Raw genomic sequence first — 24,413 nt, 5'->3', positions numbered from 1 at the left:
GCCTGGGGAAAAAGAGAACCAACTATAAAGTTGTCTGTTGACCTTCACATACTGCACATGTGCTTGTACTTGAAATATTTAATATGCACACACATATAATAATCATAAATAACAATACATTTTAAAAAGAAGCAAATACAGGTTTTTAGGACTTGAACAAGTAGGAAATTCCTTGTCATTTGTACACTTACATGAATTGATTGATACATATGGAGATGTTTGGATATGCCTGAACATGTTTCCAGAAGGACTTACATGCTGTAGAGTGTCCAGACTTGGAACCATCTTGGAAAACATTTTATTTCATCTTCCGCCCTCTGGACTTCTGGACTCATCCACTCATCCATTAATTTACTCATTTGAAATGGTCAGCCCAAGCTGGCCCCAAAGCTGCTATGTAGCAAGGATGACCCTGAGCTCTGGTGTGATGGGATTATAGGCAGGTACCATCCTGCCTCTTTTCATGCAGAACTGGTAATGGCAGGCAGTCTACCAACTGAGCTACATTGCCAGACCTGAATTATTTTTTTAAGTTAGCTCTCTGCACATATCGTTTTGTAAAATTTTTGAGCAGGCCCCAAATAGGATGAAATTTGAACCAATTCATTTCTAGTCACTTCTCAGAATATCTTCTCCCACCATCAGTAGGTTACAATGGCTCTGCCTTTGGGAAAGTCTGGGTGTGTGAAGGGAATGTATGGACAATTGATTTACACCAATGCTCTTTCTAAGACAGCTGCGTCTTCCACTCTGACATAGAGGCCTAAGAAGCATAAACCACATAGAAGACAGAGCTATGGTTTTCATAATTTCCCAGGTAAGTTCTAGTTCAAATAAAGACTTATCAGACAACAGTGTTCCCTTACATTTAGAAAAGATAACAGCTTTGAGACAATTTTTGTACGTCTGCCTGGTAGTGTTCATTTCTTCTTAGAAAAAGGGTTGAAATCAGGAAATAACAAAGATTCATAAGTAATAGCCCAAAGATGCAGATGAAATCAGGACTCCGGTGGAGAAGCACTGTGATTCTGCACCCTGTGTTTGCTTTGGTGTTGCGGGAGTGAAACGTGAAGGGGCATGGATGTGGTTGTTTAGCAAGGAGCATGTTTTGCTTAATGCAAATCACTGAGCTAAAACTGCTTCCCACAAAGCGTCAGCATGTCCATTTCATTACGAAATGACGCCACCGCTGATGACAATCGCAGCAGTCACTGTCTGCCTGAGAGGATCAGGGTGCAATCAACGAGGCTTCCCGATTTGGGGAAAGTAAAATAATTTACAAGCATATTGTTTGCTTACTCTGATGGGTGTACAGTTCTTGCTTGCTTTTTCAGACACAAACTATTCTGATCACGGCCTAGTCACTGTAAAGCTGAATGGTCCTTTCTCAGAAGCCACATGTTACATTCTCACATTTGCTTGGATTCCTTACTTGCTTCCACACAGTATATTGTATATGGCGGTGCAGGACTCTAGTTTCATTTGGGAAAACTATGCTTACACTACATGGGGTCCCCAAACACCATTTTTCAAAAAAAAAATAATTTTTGTATTATGCTTTTTATACATTGAAATCCTCCCTTTTTTGCTAGATAAAAGCCTCATAATATCTTATAAAAATGCTGGCTTATGTCTAAGGGGGTTCATTTGCATAAAAGGTATTTTGTGCTGTCACGCTCATTGCTCATTCACAGAGTTTAAAAGCAAAAGGTGATCTCTTGGAAACTTATAGAGAGCAGCCTAAAGAAAGAATATCTTTTTTCTTTTCGAGACAGGGTTTCTCTGTGTAGCTTTGCACCTTTCCTGGATCTCACTCTGTAGACCAGGCTGGCCTCAAACTCACAGAGATCCGCCTGGCTCTGACTCCCAAGTGCTGGGATTAAAGGCATGCACCCCCACAGCCCAGCTAAGAAAGAATATCTTGAGTTTTCCCCATCAACCTCAACCTTTTCATGTTCTTCACAGTTTCATTTGAATCCACAAATGCACGAAGTTCTAAAATAGCTTTTCATTGTTATTGGACAATAATGAGATCTAAAAATGTTAGGAAGTGTTTTATAGAGTGCTTGATCCAAAACCAATATACTGTCTTCTCCTTTTTCCTTTTTAATTCAAGAAAAAGCTAACAAAGACACTAGTGTAGTACTCACTTGGGAGGGCCTTTTCAGTGACTAACTTCATGAATTTAGGTTTGCAGAGCAGTCACTTATAATTTTGCCCAAAACTAAGGTGTGTAGTCCTCAATCACACCAGAGCTGGTTCTTCATCTATAACACATCACAGCATTTAGAATAACAATGTCAAACTCAAGGACTGTAGTGAATAACAGTGGGATATATTCTGGGCTTTTGCTAAGTGGGTAGGTTGTAGCTAGTTTTGAAAACATATACAACGGAAACCCTGTGGGATGACAGGGATGTGACCTTGCTTTACTGTAGTAACCATCTCATCCTCTGTGTGGATCTCACAGTATGATGCCGTGTTCTAAACATACACAACAAATTTCATTTTTCAGAGTTGTACATGGTTTCCATCTAGCAATATTAATAAAATCACAGAATATTTAACAATAGACAGATATATCAGTAGCCATAAAGTAATACTAAAATACTGGAAATTTTTAAGTAAACTTTGACCTGTATTTAATCGCTAACGTACGTCATTCTTACCGACTTCAGACCCATACCTCATTGTTGCAGCACTATGTAAAAGGGTGCTGTTTGCCTGCTCTGCAGTTTCGAACAAGATTATATTAGGGGCAATAGCTATTTGTGCTTCTCCCCTTTCATTTGTTTATGGGATGGTAGCACTATGCTATCTGTGGTGTATCTGCTATGTGTAATTAAGAATCAAATATCATCAACTGGAGCTGACAGGGTATTCTGTGAAAAGAAAGTAAGGAACACTCTATGTTGGACACGGTGGCTTCCATCCGCCTTTGTTTCTTCCTTTGTCTCCATTTTTGCATGACTGCAGTGTAGAAGGTTCATATGAGGCATCATGTGTTCTTTTTCTGACAGCTCTCAAAAATTGCTAGACAAACCCCAGCTTAAAGAAAGAGAAGGTTCCACTATGTCCTAGACATATTCAATCAGCTCTCTGAGAGTGAGAGCTCCATTATCTTAAGTGACAGAACTCCAAATGGGCAGTCTTTAAGGAAAGACATTCTGTCTTTCCAACCCGAGGAAAGCTTTGAAATTATCTATCATTTGTTTTAATCTTAAACCTTAGCCTTTGAAACCTTTAGAAAGTGAGGTTCCTAATGTATGATATATAATTCAGCTTATTAAATACAATATCTGGTTATATTTCAATCTGCTGATAAAGACTTCAGCTGTGTACTCATTCTTGTGTATTATCAGTTCAGCTTTTCTTGTGTCTTCTACATAGAAAATATATTAAGCATCAGTGTTTATGCCTGACCCATGCCTGCTGCCATAAACTCCATTTCCTAATCAATGAAGGCATGAGACAGCCTTGCTTGGTTGGTCATGGTGGTTTTCTCCAGTAGAGGCTGCATGAGGTACTTGGGATGCTGATGCTGTGTGACTAAGAGTGGCGAAAAGGTCTCCTGTTCACATATCTATTTTTCAGAACAGTCCCAAGGTGAACTTTTTGGATCCCAGTATGTTACACAGTCAGTCTGGCATAAATGAATTTCAGTTATCACAACTTACTAAGCACTATGAGCTCCCTACCAACCAACTGAAATTTCAGTTGTCACAGTATATTAACAACGAGTAATTGTGTAAATCATCAACATCACTGCTGGCTCTTTAGTCCACAGTTATTGAGAAGCAGATGTGCATCATAGACAGTCATCAATCACACCTGCCACTCAAAGACTGCAGTTGATTGGTCTTGGTATCTGCTATTCAGTTCGTATTCAGACCACAAATCCTCTTTGTCTCTCAGTGAAAAACAAATGATAGAGAAGGAGAAAGAGGGGGAGGAAGGAAGGAAGCAAGGATGGGAGAAAGGAAGAGAAGAGGAGAGGGATGGGGAGGGGACAGAAGAGGAGGGGAGGGGAGAAGAGGAGGGGAGGGGAAAGGAGGTGAGAGGGGAAGAGGGAAGGGAAGGGGAGGGAAGGGAAGAGACAAGAGAAGAGAAGAGAAGAGAAGAGAAGAGAAGAGAAGAGAAGAGAAGAGAAGAGAAGAGAAGAGAAGAGAAGAGAAGACTTGGGCAACAAAGACTCATGCAGGAAGAAACAAGATAGAACATGATGTCAAATTCAAATTAAATATGAATAGAGATACAGAAGAAATAGTCTATTGGCAGTGCTGCGGTTTGAAAGACTAACTCCACAGCCAGAGGAAATCAGTAAGATGAACTTGCTGATGAGGAAATGAGGAAAATGATTGTGACACACACAGAGGCCGTGATGTTGGCAAAAACATCGCCTGAAACTCCCAGATCCTAGTTTGCTGTCACACTCCAGTTATCCCAGCAAACATAAAACTGAGGCAGCAGGATCATGAGTTTGAGACTAGCCTGGGCAACAAAATAAGACCACACCTCAGAAAGAGAGAGAGAAAAAAAGAGGAAGGAGAAGAAGCAGCCACAGCCAGAAGCCTTGGAGTACATCTGTAATCTCAACACTCCTAGGACAGTACAGGTCACAGAGACTGAAATATCAGCTTTTTAATTTCCTCATGCATATATATAACTAATAGAAAAATATCTTAACTTTTTGATGAAAAAAATTAAAGATCACAGGGCTATTGAATTCTTCTTCATTAGTTATTATTTTTATTTCTTCACTGCTCAAGATCAAACCCAGGACTGTGCTCAAGTAGGAATTCTACTCCAGATTTCTACCTCCAGCCCACCCATTGAAATGCCCTTGTGTGGATATTTCATGCTATGATCACTTTATGTTTTCATGGCCTTACACCATCCTCACAGCAGAAAGCCCCTGGAATTGTATAATTCATTTTCTTCCTGCATGGGAGAGTTGGCCCAGGTATTGTTTTAAGAATTGATAATTGGACTCAAAAATCATTATTCCAATGTGATGGCCAAATAGTCATGATGCTCCTTGGTTCTTCAGATTCTCCAGAGGTATCACACTGAGTAATCATTTTGATTGGCGTGATAAAAATGACTGAACCACAGAAGAAGCGTAACTTAGACCATTTTCAAGTAATTTGTTCTTTCTAAAGACATATGATTCGGGCAGGATTTGATTCAACAGCCCTCACATTGTGGTTGTTACCAGATCCACAACCAAGCCCACTGCTTCAGCTGAGGGCCTTGCTCTATAAGAGAAACTGAGGCCAAAGAAGTTCTCACATCATTGAAGAACATGTTAAAACCTTTGCTGAATTTTCTAGTGATATTTTGAGAAAATGAGAATATGTGTCTAGGTAGTAGGGTAGAATGATTTAGACTTCACTGGGAATAAATTTTTATATGTGTGTGGTACTGAGAAATTGTTTTCTAGGTGTGTGTGTGTGTGTGTGTGTGTGTGTGTGTGTGTGTGTGTGTGTGTGTTCACTTCAGCTGTCAGTCCTCAGGTCCATGTTGTTTTTTGAGACCAGGTATCTTCTTGGCTTGGAGGTTGCCAAGTAGAATAGCTTATGTAGCCAGTGAGTTCCAGGGGTCACCTGACTCCCTGCCTCCAGCCCTTGGATTATAAGAATGTACTACCACCCTGAACTTTTAAAAATGTACATATATTCTTACATAGGCTTTGAGGGACCAAACTTAGAGCCTCATACTTGCAAGGCAAAACTTTATCAACTGAGTTATCACCCAGCCTGATGGTGAGAATTGGATTCTAGGGTTGTGAGTGTTGTAGGCAAGAACTCTATCATCACTCAGCCATATATCAGCCCTGATTTTGATTTTCTTAATTATGTGGTACTTTTAAATAAAAATTTCACTTAAAAGGATAGTCTTTTATTATTATTATTATAATTATTATTATTATTATGTGTTTTAATTTTATATATCAGCCATGGGTTCCCCTGTCCTCCCCCCTCCCACTCCACCCCTACCTTCCCCCCAGCCCCTCCCCTCCATTCCCATGTCCTCCAGGACCAAGACACCCCTGGGGACTCATTTAAACCTGGTGTATTCAGTACAGGCAGGTCCAGTCCCCTAAAAAGATAGTCTTTTTTTTTTTTTATAACGTATCATGGCTTGAGTATACATTCTTATCACATCAATTCATTCTTTTCCTTCTGTTCATCAATTAAATGTGTTTATGTCTCACTTCCCAGTGTCAGAACACAGCAAAACAAAAATAAAATAATTTCTAGTTTCTTTGAATTTCTATTTCTTTTTTTTAATATTCATAAGACAGAGCAAAAGGTATTTTTTTTCCTCTTGCAATCCAGCTTCTGGCATTTTCAGAAATATACCACTAATTGCGATTTTATTGAAACTATAACGTTTATTTGCTTGACACTGAATGTATGTGTCAATGTGCAGCCTTGAAAAGGATTACATACAAATCAATTTGCAGAGGCAATTTAGCAGTGGAGGTCGAATGCCCTGTGGCTCCTCGCTGTTGTCTGAGTGGCTTGGGAATGAGTTATGCCAGATGTCGGTCACACACACAAGTAAACAAGGCCAGTCCAGCACAACAAAGCACAGAATTACCTATGAAAGAATACTCAAAATGATTCCAACCATACAGCTTCTCTGTTTTCAAAACCAGCCACTGGGAAGAGCACAAGGTCTCAGGCTCATTTAAGGTGAACTAAAGAAGTTGTTTTGCACTCCTCACCCCTACATGGTACATATTTTTACACAATCAGCTAATCAAACATGAATATAAGTTAATGAATGATTTTTTTTTTTTCCTGCTGGAGCTGAGGACCGAACCCAGGGCCTTGTGCTTGTTAGGCAAGCGCTCTACCACTGAGCTACATCCCCAACCCAATGAATGATATTTTAAATATTTAGCTTTTATTATTTTTAATCTTAACATGTATGTGTGTCCATGCGAGTGAATGTCATCTGTGTGCGGGTCATGGAGGTCAGAACTGCCTGTCAGGACTTAGTGTTACAGGTGGCGGTGAAATGCCCAATATGAGCCCTGCAAACTGAACTCAGGTCCTCTGGAGGGCAGCAGGTGCTCTTAGCCAGTGACATCTCCCCAGACCTGCACTGGACTTCAGGTCATCCTTTTAGTACTAAATATCCTCCAGAACTGGAGAGTAAAGGATATGTTGGACTAAGCTATTAAACATCAGCAAGTAGAAATTACAATGTAAAAATTTAAAACGTGTAGGCAATACACACACACACACACACACACACACACACACACACACACTATTTTTAAAAATACATTCTCTAGTTTTATAAATCAAAATTAAGTCAGCTGAGGTGTAGCTCAGTAATATAGTGTATGCTTAGCATGTGCCAGACCTTGGGCTCAATGCCTAATACACACACACACACACACACACACACACACACACACACACACTAAAGTAAAAATACATGAGAGGAACTGGAAGCCTTTGCTTGTGCTGGCCCAGCTTGCTATATTTTGAATAGCTTACAGCTTAAGTTAGGGTTCTTAGACACAGGACATGGAGCAAGGACCAGATTTCAACTTTTATCCTAACTTGGCCACTAATTAGAGTTCCTACAAGAAAAGAAAATGGATGATTCTTTCCTGGGGACCTACTCCATGCCTTGCACTGTCTGGCCCTGACATCTCACTTGGTCTTTGCCATAAGAGGAGTGTCTTTGTCTTCATATTACAACCAGCACTCTGCCAAGGCTTCCCACAGCACATGAGCAATTAGAGAGAGGTAAACACAAAAATAAAATTCTGATATATTGTGAGCAGATGCTCAAGAAAAAAAAGATAGCATGGCAAAAACATAATTTGATTCAAAATGACTGCAGTAAAGAGAGACACGCTTTCGTTTAAAAATGTGTTCAATTCTGAACACAATGTGCACAGCCTGGGCAAAGGGCAGGGGTGCTGTAATTGGAGAATGACTAAACACAGCATAGGGATGTAGGTGTGGCTAAGGAGTCCTGGTGGGATTCCTGCTCAAGCAGTCAGGCTGATGTGACACCTGCAAGGCATCCAGGTCCACTCGGGCTCTGGATAAAGGAGTGGGAAGGTTCTTGCTAAAACTTGATTTTACTAGGAAGTAAATTTCTCTAGTTTGCAAGGAAGCACACTGAGAAGCACACACCTCAAAGGGGCTTAGAGGCTTCAGGGGAGTTGAGTTGAGCAAATACCCTTGTCAGTATAGCCTTTATGCTGCATTGAACCTAAGCTTTGTTGTTCTACAAACAGACTACCATGCAGTAAATTCTTCCTTGCCAATTTCAAGTACAAGTGTAGAGCTTTCTTCTCATTGATGAGGTTTTCATTTCTCATTCATTGTTGCTTATACCAGTTACCAATATTTTATGATCCGTTTAACATCACTGGTTCTTATGTTTTTATTTTATTCCAAGAAAAACAAGTATCTAATAACTGTTCCTAAATATTAATGAGACGGTTGAGTGAGGTAGTCAACAGAAATGTGTTTTTCAGGTTTAAGGGATATGTACAACCTGAGGGCCACAATACTGTTTATATTACAAAGCCACATGAAATACACTTCACAAATTTAGAAATTACGCCAGAAGAGTGTGTAGGTGTATCCTTCCTTCTGTACCAGCAAAATCTACCAAATTGACCTTACATATAGTAAGAAGGATGCTGCCTGTTCACAGTTATCTGCTGAAAATGAAGCAGGAGATCCAATATAAGAGGATGGGTTTCCTTTAGAAGACTTGAAAGTGGGACTTCTTTCTCTGCCCATCTGGTGCATGTGCAACTCTTCCAAATACTAAATAAGTCTCTTCATAGGCTCCAACCCAGAACTGTCTTTCCCAAGGACAGTTGGAAACATTTATTGGGAATGAATCACCTCAGAGGAGAGGAACTGGTCCCACTGTCGGGGAAGGTAAAGAGTCACCTCTAGCCAGAAAGATGAAAGACTATTTTTCCCTTTGGATAAAGACAGTCCACACAGATGGTCACTCCAATTAGAACCACAGGTCATAAATGGTGTCCATGCCCTTTGCTGGATGAGTGGTTAATTCTTCTTTTCTCCTTTTATTTACTGTGTGTGTGCATGTATATATGCATATAGGTGTGTACACGTGGAGGGCACAAGACAACTTGCAGAAATCCATTCTCTGCTTCCATCATGTGGCTTCTGGGAACTAACTCAGCTTGTCAGATTTGGCTGCAAACTGAGCCGTCTCACTGGCCCCCGATTCTTTAAAATAAATAAACAAATACATTGATGTTTTGTGTGTGGGTGGGTGAGTGAGAGTACATGCAATCACTGTCTTAGTCCTACCAAGCGTTACTTTGCCTTTTTTTTTTTATCTTAAATATGTAGTTCCTCATCTTCCCACACTCAACACATCCATTCCCACAATTCAGACCTCCATAGAAAATTTGAATTTTATTCTGAAGAGACAAACTCTACATCTCTTTAATGCTGAAAGAGACTTGAGTGTGTTTCTTTGGTCCACTTTAGAGTCGGTTGTTCAGGGTGAGAGTAGACAGCGGCAAACACGGGGCCTTTGAAAAGCTGTCCTTCCACGAAAAGAAATTGACATCGATGCACCTAGTTAGTTAAAGAAGGGGGGCAGATGCAAATAGAGCTTTTCTTGTCCAATAACCCCCTTTTGGCTTAGGAGAGAGCTGTCCAGAAGTTTCACACCTCTCCCAGACAAAGATTGACAGAGGTGAATATCTACATAAAAGGCAACCTCCAGTCTCCTTTTCTTTACAGAGGCCCTCAAAACTGCTTGTGTTCCCCATCGTTTACTTCCCCAGCAGAAAAAAAGTGAGGATATGTGAGCTGGTGATTTATGCGGGGCTGATGGGTAACTACACTCTTGAGGTGTTTTTCCAGTGCTCTGATGCCCATCCCTTCCTTTGCACATTAATAAACATATTTGCCTGTTTCCTGTCTGATGTTTGTCAGTCTGTTGTGAGAAAACTTCAGGAGACCACAGGGCAATTATCCTTTGCCCCAAGTGAGTAACTCAGTATGGATTTCTCCTTTGAGTGAGTCACATACATTTCAAATTCTCACTGTTGAAATGGGCATTGCATAGGCCCTACATTCCAAAAACCCAGCCTATGCACCAAGGACAGGTCCCGGTCCCACTGCCTGGGGGCCTCCTAAATAGTTCAAGCTTATCAACTGTCTCACTTATCCAGAGGGCCTGATCCAGTTCCATGGGGATTCCTCAGCCATTGGTTCACAGTTCATGTGTTTCCATTAGTTTGGCTATTTATCCCTGTGCTTTTTCCAATCATGGTCTCGATATCTCTTGCTCATATGATCCCTCTTCTCCCTTGACGATTGGACTCCTGGAGCTCCACCTGGAACTGCCTCAACTGAATCTACCAGGCTGAGCTGACTCCCCAGGGGAGACCTTGCCTTGGAGGAGGTGGGAATGTGGGATTGAGGGGGGAGGCTGGAGGTAGGAGGAGGGAGGACAGGGGAATCTGTGGCTGATATGTAAAATTAAATAATTAATTATAAAATAAAAATGTTTATATAAGAAAGAATGGGCATTGCTTCTTAGCATGGTATTTATGTCTTCTTTTTGTGTTCACAACTCAGGTCTTACATGAAACATAATAACAATATCAATAATATTAAAAATAACCCCCAAATCTCCTAGTTCTGGAAGCCACCACATAAAGGTCAAGGATAGAAAGTAACCTTATTATTAAGCAAATATGACATGAGAATGTGACATATATCACAGTCAGGGAGCAAGGAGGTTGCCAACATATGAAGAAGGCTCTTCACTGCAGTCAAGCAGATACAAGCCATTACACTTGCTCTCAAAGAAACAATACTCTAGCTAGTGAGATGGCTTAAAGAGGTAAAGGATATTGCCAAACGAGCCTGGCGTCATGAATTTGACCCCCCAGAACCCACACAGAGGTGGAGGGAGACAGTCAGATCTGCATAGCTGTTCTCTGACCTACACTTGTGTCCCAGCCAGTTCATCACTCTCTGTGGAAGCAGATCGATCAGTAAAGGACCTTGAGTTTCAGATCCTCTTACTCCTCCCCGCTGACTGCTGGGGTTGCGGGATCATCAAAGCTGGTGCTGATCAAACCCAGGCCTCATGCATGCCAGGCAAGGACCCACATCACAGCCTCCTCCCCTTTCTTTACAAATTTCTTAATATTCCCAATGATTCTATTATTTCATAGGAACAACTAGACTATGAGAAGTCTAGTATAATCTTTAAGAAAAAGTTAAAACTCAGGGGCTGGAACGGTGCCTCAGTGGATAAGAGTGTTGGCTGCTCTTCTAGGGACCAGAGTATGTTTCCTGGAGGCCATGTCTGGTGACTCACAACCACTGCCACTCAAGCTCCAAGGAACTCTTCTGACCTCCAGAGGCACACACCAATCCACAGGGCACAAGTCACAAAGACACACAAGCGTGCACATAAATAAGAATAAAATAAATCTTTTTTTTTTTTTTAAATCAAAACTCACTATCTCACTAGGGCACATTTTAAGGCCAGCACTGAAAATTCAGATTTCTTCCCCAGTCCCATTTGAGAGTTTGGAGGAAAGGAGACATTTGATCAATGGTGAAACGAGGCTCTGACGCAGTCTGTCTCAGAGTTAGCATATGGCAGCCACGCAATTCAAGGTTTTTGGTTAATGGGGATTAACAAAGCCAGCTGGAGCCTCTGTCAGTCATTCAGAAAGACATCTGCAGAGGTAGCTTTAAAAGCTTTTTTGTTGTTGATTCCTGAGTTTTTGCATTTCACCTGTCTTAAGGGAAATGGATTTCCCGTTAATCCTTGAGGAATAAAATTGACCTAAGTGGTTCCTGGAATTACATGAATTAGATTTCATCAAATCTAGAGCTTATGCAAGCATTCCCCAAGGTAAATGATAACTAACTAACTAACTAAACAACCAAGTATGTTCCTTTTTGCGGAGCTCAGTTGTTTTCCTGAAAGTTTAGTCCTCAAAGTGAGAACCCAAACCTTCCACCCTGTCATCAGTGTGGCCCCTCAGACCTGAAACTGTCACCCCTCAATGCCTAACATAAGGTAGCTCTGCTAGTCTCCAGGCTTCTTCAGCATTGTTTTCTCAGGAGTCTCTAGTCTAAGCAGGGTTTGACTTGGTTATAAACAGCATGTGAAAGGCCCATGAAGTCTTCAATGGACACTGTCAGCATTTAGTTATGGGACACTGTCAGCATTTAGTTACGCCTCATTGAAAAATCCTTGCTTTCTTCTTTCTCCTCCAACCTAGCACTGCCTTCTCATGGCCCAACCCCATCCCCAACTCATCCACTGCTTTACAGACCTTCCTGTAAACAAAACTGCTCCATTGTCAATTCGGTTACGGCTATGACAGACCTGACTGTGTTGTATTAAGAGGATTCCTGAAGGACTTTCGAACTTGGGGCTAGGAAAGCCACCGGATGTTCAAACTGGAGGGTTTTTCTGTGGGACCTTGGAAGGTAAAAATGTTGAGAGCAGTGCAGATGGTGGCAGCCTGGCTTGTGCAGTTCAGAGGGAGGTGTGAAAGTCACTAAAAGATTGTATCAGGGCCATTTGCTCTTTTGAGTTGAGAGTATGTCCTTCTGGTTGGCTAGGACTGAAGAATCAGCTGTGATTAACAAAAGACCAAAACTGCAGAAGGAAAATCTTTGCTCTACTAGGACAATTGATGTTGGTCAGCTGGAGATAAGGAACTAGTGATGATTAAGAAGAGACCAGCATCCTTGGGCACCAGCCATCCCAGGAGGACCTGCCCAACTTGGCCCCAGTTTCAGGCCATTCTTCAGGCCCTGTGGGAAGGCTCCCCTTTTCCAAGACTTCAGGCAGACCCTGCAGTCTCCACACCCTGCCCCAACACCCATTTGCCCTAGACCCCAGCCACTTCCTGAGACTCAGAGACCAGCCCCCAGCTCCCATCCACCATGGAACTCCCATCTGGACCAGAGAGCCTCCAGAAACCATCTGCCCCGGAACTCCCATCTGGACCAGAGCTTCCATCCTGTCCCAGAATTCCCATCTGGACAAGATAAGGAGACCCCAGGGACTTCCTGAGACTCAGAGTCCAGCCCCCCAGCTCCTATCCAGCCAGCACTCTCATCTGGCCCAGAGCTTCCATCTGGACCAGAGAGAGGCTCCCTAAATCTGTCAGCTCTCTCTGGACCAAGTACACTGATAAGACCAAGAACGAACACAAGAGGAGATGGGCAGATGTCAAGGCAGAAGTACATACAACAAAATAAAGAGCAACACAGCATCACCAGAACCTAGCCATTCTCCAACAGCTAGACCTGAACATCGCGGAAGGGAAGAAGAAGAAGAAAACAACCTTATAAGTAACATCATGAAGAGGCTAGAGCCTTATATAAAAGAAATCAAAAATAAAGTAGAGGAACAGACAAACAAAAAATGGGAAGAACGCTATAAAAAACTAGAGGAAAGGACAATTAAAGCAGAAGAAAACAATAAGTCCCTGAAAGAAAATCATGAAAAAACAGGGGAAACAGTCCAAGACCTGAAGAGGGAAATAGAAAAAATGAAGAAGACACTAGCAGAAGGAATGCTGGAAATAGAAAATCTGAGTAAACAAACAGGAACTTCAGATGCAAGTATAACCAACAGAATGCAAGAGATGGAAGAGAGGATCTCTGGTATTGAAGATACGGTAAAGAAATAGATTCATCAGTCAAAGAAAACACTAAAACCAACAAAGTCATGACCCAAAATGTCTAAGAAATTTGGGACACCATGAAAAGACCAAACCTATGAATAATAGGGATAGAGGAAGGAGAAGAATACCAATTCAAAGGCACAGAAAATATATTTAACAAGATCATAGAAGAAAACTTTCCCAACTTAAAGAAGGAAATGCCTATGAAGATACAAGAAGCCTATAGAACACCAAACAGACTAGACCCCCCAAAAAAGTCCCCTCGCCACATAATCATTAAACAACTAAATGTACAGAATAAAGAAAGAATATTAAGGGAAGCAAAGGAAAAAGGCCAAGTGACTTATAAAGGCAAACCCATCAGAATAGCACCCGATTTCTCAATGGAGACTTTGAAAGCCAGAAGGACCTGGACAGATATAATGCAGACACTAAGAGACCATGGATGCCAGCCTAGACCAATATACCCAGCAAAACTTTCAATCATCATAGATGGAGTGAACAAGACCTTCCAAGACAAAACCAGATTTAAACAATACTTATCCACAAACCCAGCCCTATAGAAAGCACTAGAAGGAAAATTCCAACCTAAGGAAGGCAGATACACCCATGAACACACAGGCAATAGACAACACCATAGCAGTAAACCCCAAAGAAGAGAAGTACACACACACTACCACCAAAAAATAAAAATAACAACAGGAACGAACAATCACTGGTCGTTAATATCCCTTAATATCAATGGACTTAATTCACCTATAAAAAGACACAGACTAACAGAATGGATACGAAAACAGGACCCATCTTTCTGCTGCATACAAGAAACACACCTCAAACTCAAAGACAGACACCTCCTAAGAATAAAAGTCTGGGAAAAGACTTTCCAATCAAATGGTCTTAAGAAGCAAGCTGGTGTAGCCATCGTAATATCCAGCAAAATAGACTTCAAACTAAAATCAATCAAAAGAGATGATGAAGGACATTACATACTCACTGCAGGAAAGATCCACCAAGATAAAGTCTCAATTCAGAACATTTATGCCCCAAACATAAGGGCACCCACATATGTAAAAGAAACATTACTAAAGCTTAAATCACATATAAACCCCACACATTAATAGTGGGAGACTTCAACACCCCACTTTTACCTCTGGACAGATCAGCCAAATTGAAACTTAACAGAGACGTAATGGACTTAACTGATGTTATGGCTCAAATGGACTTAATTGATATCTACAGAACATTCCACCCAAACAAAAAAGAATATACCTTCTTCTCAGCACCCCATGGAACCTTCTCTAAAATTGACCACATATTTGGCCACAAAGCAAATCTCAACAGATACAAAACAATTGGAATAACCTCCTATGTTCAATTGGACCACCATGGTTTAAAGTTATATTTCAACAACAAAAAAACCTACAGAAATCCTACAATCTCATGGAAACTGAATAATGCTCAACTGAATCACCAATGGGTTAAGGAAGAAATAAAGAAAGAAATTAAAGAATTCCTAGAGATCAATGAAAATGAATACACCACATACCCAAACTTACAGGACACTGTGAAAGCAGTGCTAAGAGGGAAATTCATAGCACTGAATGCCCACATAAAGAAGCTGGAGAAATCTCACGCTACTGACTTGACAGCACAGATGAAAGCCCTTGAACAGGAAGAAGCAAAGTGTCCCAGGAGGAACAGACACCAGGAAATTATCACATTGAGAGCTGAAATCAATAAAATAGAAATAAAGAGAACAATACAAAGGACTAATGAAACAAAGAGTTGGTTCTTTGAGAAGATCAACAAGATAGACAAGCCCTTATCCAAACTAACCAAAAGACAGAGAGAGAGAGCATCCAAATTAACAAAATCAGCAATAAAAAGGGGGACATAACAACAGACAATGAGGAAATCCAGAGAATCATCAGGTCATACTTCAAAAACCTCTACTCCATGAAACTGGAAAATCTAAAAGAAATGGATAATTTTCTGGATAGGTACCACATACCTAAGTTAAATCAAGACCAGATAAATTTAAATAGTCCAATAACCCCTAAGGAAATAGAATCAGTCATTAAAAGTCTCCCAACCAAAAAAAGTCCAGGATCAGATGGTTTCACTGCAGAATTCTACCAGATCTTCAAAGAAGACTTAATACCAATACTATGTAAATTATTCCACACAATAGAAACAGAAGGAATATTACCAAACTCCTTCTATGAGGCTACAATTACCCTGATTCCTAAACAAAACAAAGATGCAACAAAGAAAGAGAACTGCAGACCGATATCCCTCATGAACATTGATGCAAAACTACTCAATAAAATACTGGCAAACAGACTCCAAGAACACATCAAAACAATTATCCACCATGATCAAGTAGGCTTCTTCCCAGGGATGCAAGGGTGGTTCAACATATGAAAGTCCTGCAATGTAATACACCATATAAACAAACTCAAAGAAAAAAACCACATGATCATCTCACCAGATGCAGAAAAGGCATTTGACAAAATCCAACACCCCTTCATGATAAAGGTCTTGGAGCGATCAGGAATGCAGGGTACATACCTAAACATAATAAAGGCAATCTACAGCAAGCCAACAGCCAACATCAAATTAAATGGAGAGAAACTCAAAGCAATACCACTAAAATCAGGAACAAGGCAAGGCTGTCCCCTTTCCCCATACTTATTCAATATAGTACTTGAAGTTCTAGACAGAGCTATAAGACAACACAAAGAGTTTAAGGGGATACAAATGGGAAAGGAAGAAGTCAAGCTCTCCTATTTGCAGATGACATGATAGTATACATGAGTGACCCCAAAAATTCAACCAAGGAACTGATACAGCTAATAAAAACCTTCAGCAACATAGCAGGATACAAGATCAACTCAAAAAAATCAGTTGCCCTCCTATATACAATAGACAAACAGGCTGAGAAGGAAATCAGAGATACATCACCCTTTACAATAGCCACAAATGATATAAAATACCTTGGGGTTACTCTAACTAAGCATGTGAAGGACCTATATGACAACAGCTTTAAGTCCCTGAAAAAGGAAATTGAAGAAGATGTCAGAAAATGGAAAGATCTCCCATGCTCATGGATAGGCAGGATTAACATAATAAAAATGGTGATCTTACCAAAAGCAATCTACAGATTCAATGCAATCCCCATCAAATCACCAACACAATTCTTCAAAGATCTGGAAAGAATAATACTCAATTTCATATGGAAAAACAAAAAACCCAGGATAGCCAAAAGAATCCTGTACAATAAAACAACGTTTGGAGGCATCACAATCCCTGACCTCAAGCTCTACTATAGAGCTACAGTAATAAAAACAGCTTGGTACTGGCATAAAAACCCGACATGTGGATGAAGGGAATCGAATTGAAGACCCTGACATTAACCTGCACACCTATGAACATATAGTTTTTGACAAAGAAGCCAAAAATGTACAATTGAAAAAAGAAAGCATCTTCAACAAATGGTGCTGGCATAACTGGATGTCAACGTGTAGAAGGCTGCAAATAGATCCATATCTGTCATCATGCACAAAACTTAAGTGGATCAAAGACCTCAACATAAATCCAGTTACTCTGAACCTGATAGAAGAGAAATTAGGAAGTAGTCTTGAACGCATAGGCACTGGAGATCACTTTCTAAATATAACACCAGTAGCACAGACACTGAGAGAAACAATCAATCAATGGGATCTGTTGAAACTGAGAAGCTTTTGTAGAGCAAAGGACACAGTCAACAAGACAAAGCAACAGCCTACAGAATGGGAAAATGTCTTTAGCAGCCCCATATCTGACAGAGGGCTGATATCCAGAATATATAAAGAACTCAAGAAATTAGACATCAAAATGCCCAACAGTCCAATTAAGAAATGGGCTATAGAACTAAACAGAGAATTCTCAACAGAGGAAGTTCAAATGGTTGAAAGACATTTAAGGAATTGCTCAACATCCCTAATTATCCAGGAAATGCAAGTCAAAACGACTCTGAGATACCACCTTACACCTGTCAGAATGGCTAAGATCAAAAACACAGAAGACAGCTTATGCTGGAGAGGATGTGGAGCAAGGGGAACTCTTCTCCACTGCTGGTGGGAATGCAAGCTTGTACAGCCACTTTGGAAATCAATATGGTGCTTCCTTAGAAAATTGGGAATCCATCTCCCCCAAGACCCAGCTATAGCACTCTTGGGCATATACCCAAGGAATGCTCAATCATACCACAAGGGCATTTGCTCAGCTATGCTCATATCAGCATTGTTTGTAATAGCCAGAACCTGGAAACAACCTAGATGCCCTTCAACTGAAGAATGGATAAAGAAAATATGGTACATATACACAATGGAGTACTACTCAGCAGAGAAAAACAATGACATCATGAGGTTTGCAGGCAAATGGATGGATCTAGAAAAAATCATCCTGAGTGAGGTAACCCAGACTCAGAAGGACAAACATGATATGTACTCACTCATAGGAGGATACTAGATGTAAAACAAAGATGACTAGACTGCTACACAACTCCAGGGAGGCTACCTAGAAAACGGGACCCTAGGAAAGACGCAGGGATCACCCAATGACAGAGAAATGGATGAGATCTTCATGAACAACCTGGATGACAGTAGGAGTAATGAAGGGCAAGATTTGAGGGAAAGAAAGCTTAGGGGAGCAGGAGATCCCAGCTGGATCAAGAACAGAAAGGGAGAACAAGGAATAACAGACCATGATAAATGATGAACACATGAGAACAGGAATTGGCAGAGTGTTGGATATGTCCCCCGAAATCCACAATGATACATCCTCTGTAGACTGCTGGCAATGGTCGAGAGAAAGCCTGATCTGACCTAGTCTGGTGATCAAATGGCCAAACACCCTAACAGTCATGCTGGAACTCTCACCCAAAAACTGATGGAAGTGGATGCAGAGATCCTCAGCAAGGCCCCAGGTAGAGCTCCAGGTGTCCAATTGTGGAGAAAGAGGAGGGACTGTAAGAGCATGAATTGTTGAGACCAAGACTGGAAAAAGCACAGGGACAAATAGTCAAACTAATGGAAGCACATGAATTATGAACCAAAGGCTGTGGAGCCCCCAGCTGGATCAGGCCCTCTGGATAAGTGAGACAATTGAATAGCTTGAACTGTTTGGGAGGCATCCAGTCAGTGGGACCAGGACCTGTCCTTAGTGCATGAGCTGGCTGTTTGGAACCTTGGGCTTACACAGGGACACTTTGCTCAGCCTGGAAGGAGACTGGACCTGCCTGTACTGAATCCACCAGGTTTAAATGAATCCCCAGGGGAGTCTTGGCCCTGGAGGAGATGGGAATTGAGGGGAGAGGGTTGGGTGGAATGTGGAGGTGGGTGCGGGAGGGGGAGGACAGGGGAACCCATGGTTGATGTGTAAAATTAAAACACAAATATAATAATAATTAAAAAAAGAAAAAAAAAAAAGAGACCAGCATTATTGAGGTGAAAGTTTCTGGGAAGTACTTCCTCAGAGTCAGCACAGAGAATCTGTGTTCCAGAGGCAGGCAGAGGAGCAAGGCAGTAAGCAGCATCCCTCCATGGTTTCTACATTAGCTCCTGCCTCCAGGTTCCTGCCCTTGCTGCTTTTGACAAAAAAAAAGCCCTGTTATATATGGACCAATAGTGGTGGAGCCTCCATGGGACTGGACTGGGCCCTCTGGATAGGCGAGAGAGTTGTTTAACTTAAACTGTTTAGGAAAATGTTTAGATCCATGTCTGGTGCATGAGCAGGACTTTTGGAGCCCAGTGCCTAAGGTGTGACACCTTGTGCAGCCTTGGTGCAGGGGTAGGAGCTTGGACCTGCCTCAACTGAATGTGCCAGGCTCTGCTGACTCCCCATGGGAGACCTTAACTTGGAGGAGGTAGGAATGGGGTGGGGGTTAGGGGGGAGGGTTGAGGAGTGGGAGGGGAGGAGGGGGGAAATCTGTAGTTGGTATGGAAGATGAATAGAAAATTTAACAACTACAACAACAACAATAATAATAATGAACTGTTATATAGAATTGTGGATGAAATAAACCTTTTCTGTCTGAAGTTGCTTTGGTCACAGTGTTTCATCACAGCAACAGTAACACTAAGACACCACTGAAAGTAAACATGAGTCTTGGGCCAGGTGGCAGCGGTGCACGCCTTTAATCCCAGCACTTGGGGAGGCAGAGGCATGTAGATCTCTGTGAGTTCGAGGCCAACCTGGGCTACACAGTGAGTGAGTTCCAGGAAAGGCACAAAGCTACACAGAGAAACCCTGTCTTGAAAAACCAAAAAAAAAAAAAAAAAAAAAAAAAAGTCTTTTCGTGGTTCTCCTTTTTAAAAAATGTACGGAATATGCCCTTCTGTACTTTCCTACTTTAAGAGTAGGGAAGCAACTCTGCAAATAGCAGCATGGCACCATCTTGTTTCTGAATAGATAGTGGCCATACAGGTCCTTATCTCACACAAGGAATAAGTTCCTTTAAATAGATGTCCTACTTATGCCCAAGGGACATTTAGCACACCATAGCGCATCCTAACCCTTAACAGAAGGCACACGCCTTCACCTTTCTAATCAGCCGGTCACTCTCTTAGCCAGTACTCGTCTCTTCTTGGCCCAATCTTTTCCACATCTTGACTAATAATTGACGCTTTTGAATGTGCATTAGTAACTGTTTGTCCCAGTTTTACTGTTCTCATCAGGGAAAGGAGACTGGGGAAGTAAGGTGGGGAGATGGTAACCAACCAACCAACCAACAACCAAACCCTGCTGATTACAAGACCATTCTCCCAGGGAAGCATCAGGGACACAGTTTACCTTATCATTAAAACTGGCTGAGGCCAGGATAGTGGCCTTGAATAATTAAGTGCATAAGCTGTTATACCCAGAGTCCCCCAAAGACCACCAAGAGACCAAATCTAATGCAAAAGCAAAGAGTCTTTTTACTATTTCAAGTTAACCTGGGCCTCTTCCTCCATCTGACGCAGCAGCAGAGCAGGAGAGACCCTGAGCAGCAAGGGGGCAGGGTATTTATAGGGGGTAAAGCAAGGGGGGGTCTTGAAGTCTACAGACTACATAGGAACAGACTCAGGATTGGTTTATGCAAGTAGCAATCATGTTAGTAACTTTTTAATTGGCTAGGGTTAGTTGGGGCAGGCTTTGTCCTTGAGCTGCTATGGAGGGTGGCTGGCCTAGCATGTACTGACAGTGGGGGCTGGCTCAGTGGCCCAGGCTTGTTGTGTCCTATCTCCCTGTCCCTGCTGGTAGGGGCATCAGTGATTAATTTGTCCCCATTCACGGCCCTCCCAGAAACTGCTAGCTCAGTCTCAGGAAACAGAAATTGAGGCCTGATCTCTGAGAAAAGACGGAGCAGCCTGTTACGGTGTCTGCTTGGTCCTTTCAAAGCTACCTTTCAGAAGTAACTCCAGAATCCACTTATGGTCTGCTTAAAACTAGCTTGCCAAGTAATGAACATGTACGAAAGACATCTACTCACCAGGAAGAGACCTCTGAAATCTCAAGTTCAAAATCTTCCAGAATGAACATCACGACCTCTTCACCAAAAGCAACAAATAACACAGGAGGAGGAGGCGTGAAGAAAGGAACCCCCAAACCTTCCCCTTTCCAGCATCCATTCATTCAACTTCCCTCTTTCTCACCCTCCCCCAACCCCCCCAGGCAGAGAGGCAGAGTCAAACACAACTACTTTTTTCTTGATGGTTTTCACCAAAAGGTTTTCTTTTTGTGAAAATCCGGTGCCGTATTGTTGGCTTGGCTACACCTTTGGGCTGTGAGACTTTGTGCTTGTGTTATATTTTTCTTTTTGTGAGTCCCGAATACATTTTACAAATACAGGTTGGGGGCGCTATCAGCAGCTAAGAGTTGTCAGAGAGGGAGAGACATTTTATTCAGTGGTGTTGCACATGTTAGGCTGCCCATGCTCTGGTGAACACCCTCCCGTTCTTGTGCAAGGAATTCCCATTGAAATTCCAAAAGTAGAAGAGGAACTAACTTGGAAGACAGGGTCCAGCAAGAGGGAGAGGGAGAAGAGAAGGCCATGGGGTGAACACAATTAAAATGCTTTACAGAGATGTATGCAATTATAAAACAAAACAAAACAAAACAAAACAAAACAAAAACAAAAACAGGTTTATGTAACTGTTTTTTTCTGGTCCTGCCCAGTCCTACAGACCCTGCAGCCACTTATAAAAGAATCACTCAGAAGCTCCTATTAATTAAAACTGCTCGGCCATTAGCTCAGCTCACTACTGACTAGCTTTTACACTTAAACTCAGCCCATTTCTGTTCATCTATATGTCACCACGTGTTCCGTGGCTTTACCTCTGTGCCACTACATGCTGCTCCCTGGACGGCTGGCTGGCATCTCCTGACTCAGCCTTCCAGCCTTCCCACAATTCTCTTGGTTTGCTTATCCTGCCCATACTTCCTACCTGGCTACTTGGCAATCAGCATTTTATTGATCAACCAATCAGAGCAACACATTCATAGCATATAAGTGATATCGACAGCAGGTTTAGAAAAGTTATGCATTAGAAAGAATCATAGTGAATCTTTTCATGAAGAGAAACTCACATTACCAAAAGGCCAGGAAGAACTACATTGTCCAGAAAGAACAGCATTGGAAACCAAGTAAGTAATAAATATCTTTCAAAAATGATGAGCATATTTTGAATAAAATCAGTCTTCAAAGTTCTGGTGAAGTGCCACTTCCCAGACAGAGACTATGGAGCGACTTCAGTCTCCTTCACTCATCTGAAGGTTCAAAGAGGTTTATGAGGAATGCACAGAGGCGTGTGTCATCTTGTCCAACTGAGAATCGGACCCACAAAATTCAGACACTGCCTGAGACTCTCCAGCTTCCACACTTTATAACTGAAGGATTGGTAGTTTTGTTCACAGGCTGAAAATTTTATGATGTACAAAATATATTATTCACAAACATACTTTAGAGGCATAGTGTAAGCGTCTTGTCTCAATTGGAGGAGACTTGAGAATACGTTCATGTTATATGCCCATGCCCTCAGAATGTTATTTCTAAAGTTTACATTCATCAGACAGCTTTCTTACCAATCTGTTTTGGTTTTCTCAGTATTTCAGCGGATGAAGTGCCATTAAATTTATACCCCAGGAAGCTTTCAGAATTATCTCAAAAATATGCTTAACACCTTTTAACATGACCAAATGCCATTTCCTGATGATATAAAAGTTCCTGATGACTTTATCATGTAAAAGCACATAATTAGGTTCAAAATGACACCAGTAAAATTGATACTCTAAAGCAGATGACAGCATGGCTCTAGGCAGAGAGCAAATTAAGCGATGAAACTTTGTAGACGAGGTTGAACATTACTCTATCGATTTGTTTCATTATTTTTTTTATGTGCACCAGTGGCATCCCTGGTACCTGTGGAGACCAGGACAGAGTACCAGATCCTCTAGGCCTGGAGTTACAGATGCTTGTAAGATTCCAAGTGGGTACTAGACACTGAAGTCTGGTCCTCTGCAAGAGCATTAAGTGCTCTTAATTCCCCTACTTCAAGATTTTAAAACATGAATTTTCTGTTTTTCTCCAACATCTTGAGGTTGGTTCCTTCACTTTTAAATAATGGAAGATTATAAAAAGAAGAAAGGTAATGTATTATTTAGGGTTCTCTAGAGCAACAGAATTGATAGAATGAATCTCTTTCTCTCCCTGAATGACCAACAGGTTGTGGTCCAACTAGTCTAACAACAGCTGTCTACCAAGGGAAGGTCCAAGAATCCAGTAGTTGTCCAGTCCACGAGGCTGGATGTCTCAGCTGTCTTCAGTATATGCTGGAATTCCAAAGAAGTCGGCTCTAATGCCAGTGAAGGAATGGACTTGCCAGTGAATCTGAGGGCAAGCAGGCAAAGAGAGCGAGCTTCCTCCTTCCATGTCCATTAGATAGGCTTCCAGCAGAAAGTGTGGCCCAGATTAAAGTTGTATCTTCCACCTCAACACTTCCAGATTCAAAGCGAGTCCTCTCACTTTAAATTATCTAATTAAGAAAACCCCTCACAGGTATATCCACACACTTGGGTTTTTGTTAATTCCAGATGCAGTCAATATGACAAATAAGAACAGCCATGACAGGAAAAATGTGGGTTCGTGTAACTGAAAAGGTGAAAAATCCACATATGCAGTAAGATTAGAAATGACCTTTACATTTTACAAATATTTTCAGAACATGAAATCCACCAACTGGACACTTGGCAAGAACAAAAGTGGAAACACACTTCATGGGAACATATTTAGCTATATAATAAATTATTATATACCAGCACTGAAAAAAGAAAAAAGAGTTCAACTCCAAAGTTCACTTTGAGATTCAGGGTAACTCAGCTATGGAACCTCTTTTTAAAAGAGAGAGAGAGAGAGAGAGAGAGAGAGAGAGAGAGAGAGAGAGAGGAAGAATTATAAGCTTCCAATATCCAAGGGCACCAAGTAAACATTTTCATTCAAAAGAGAGGAGTAGGGGGCACAGAGAGGGGAGAAGGGACCAAAGGAAGACCAAAACTCAGTAAGACAGGTATTAAATCCTATGGTCCCAAGTCTGGCTTCTAGAGCTTTTGATGCTGTGTGAACTCCGGAACCATCACCCACCAAGCTCTGCTTACAGCACTATAGGACTTCTTTAGCCCTCACACCTTA

The 24,413-nt window shown here is 41.5% G+C and overlaps 1 protein-coding gene across 1 annotated transcript in view; it reads left to right on the top strand.

Moving 5' to 3' along the window:
* Positions 1-1,177: 1,177 nt before the first annotated feature.
* The window catches only part of LOC118597777 (DAZ-associated protein 2-like), a 36,444-nt gene continuing 13,208 nt past the window's right edge, over positions 1,178-24,413 (top strand). Inside the window, exon 1 of the mRNA XM_036209443.1 lies at positions 1,178-1,266. Coding sequence (XP_036065336.1) covers positions 1,178-1,266 — 89 coding nt within the window. The remainder of the gene's footprint in view (positions 1,267-24,413) is intronic.

This window comes from Onychomys torridus, chromosome 17 (genome assembly GCF_903995425.1).
Source record: "Onychomys torridus chromosome 17, mOncTor1.1, whole genome shotgun sequence".
Taxonomy (NCBI): domain Eukaryota; kingdom Metazoa; phylum Chordata; class Mammalia; order Rodentia; family Cricetidae; genus Onychomys; species Onychomys torridus.
This window is presented reverse-complemented; position numbering and strand designations above follow the sequence as displayed.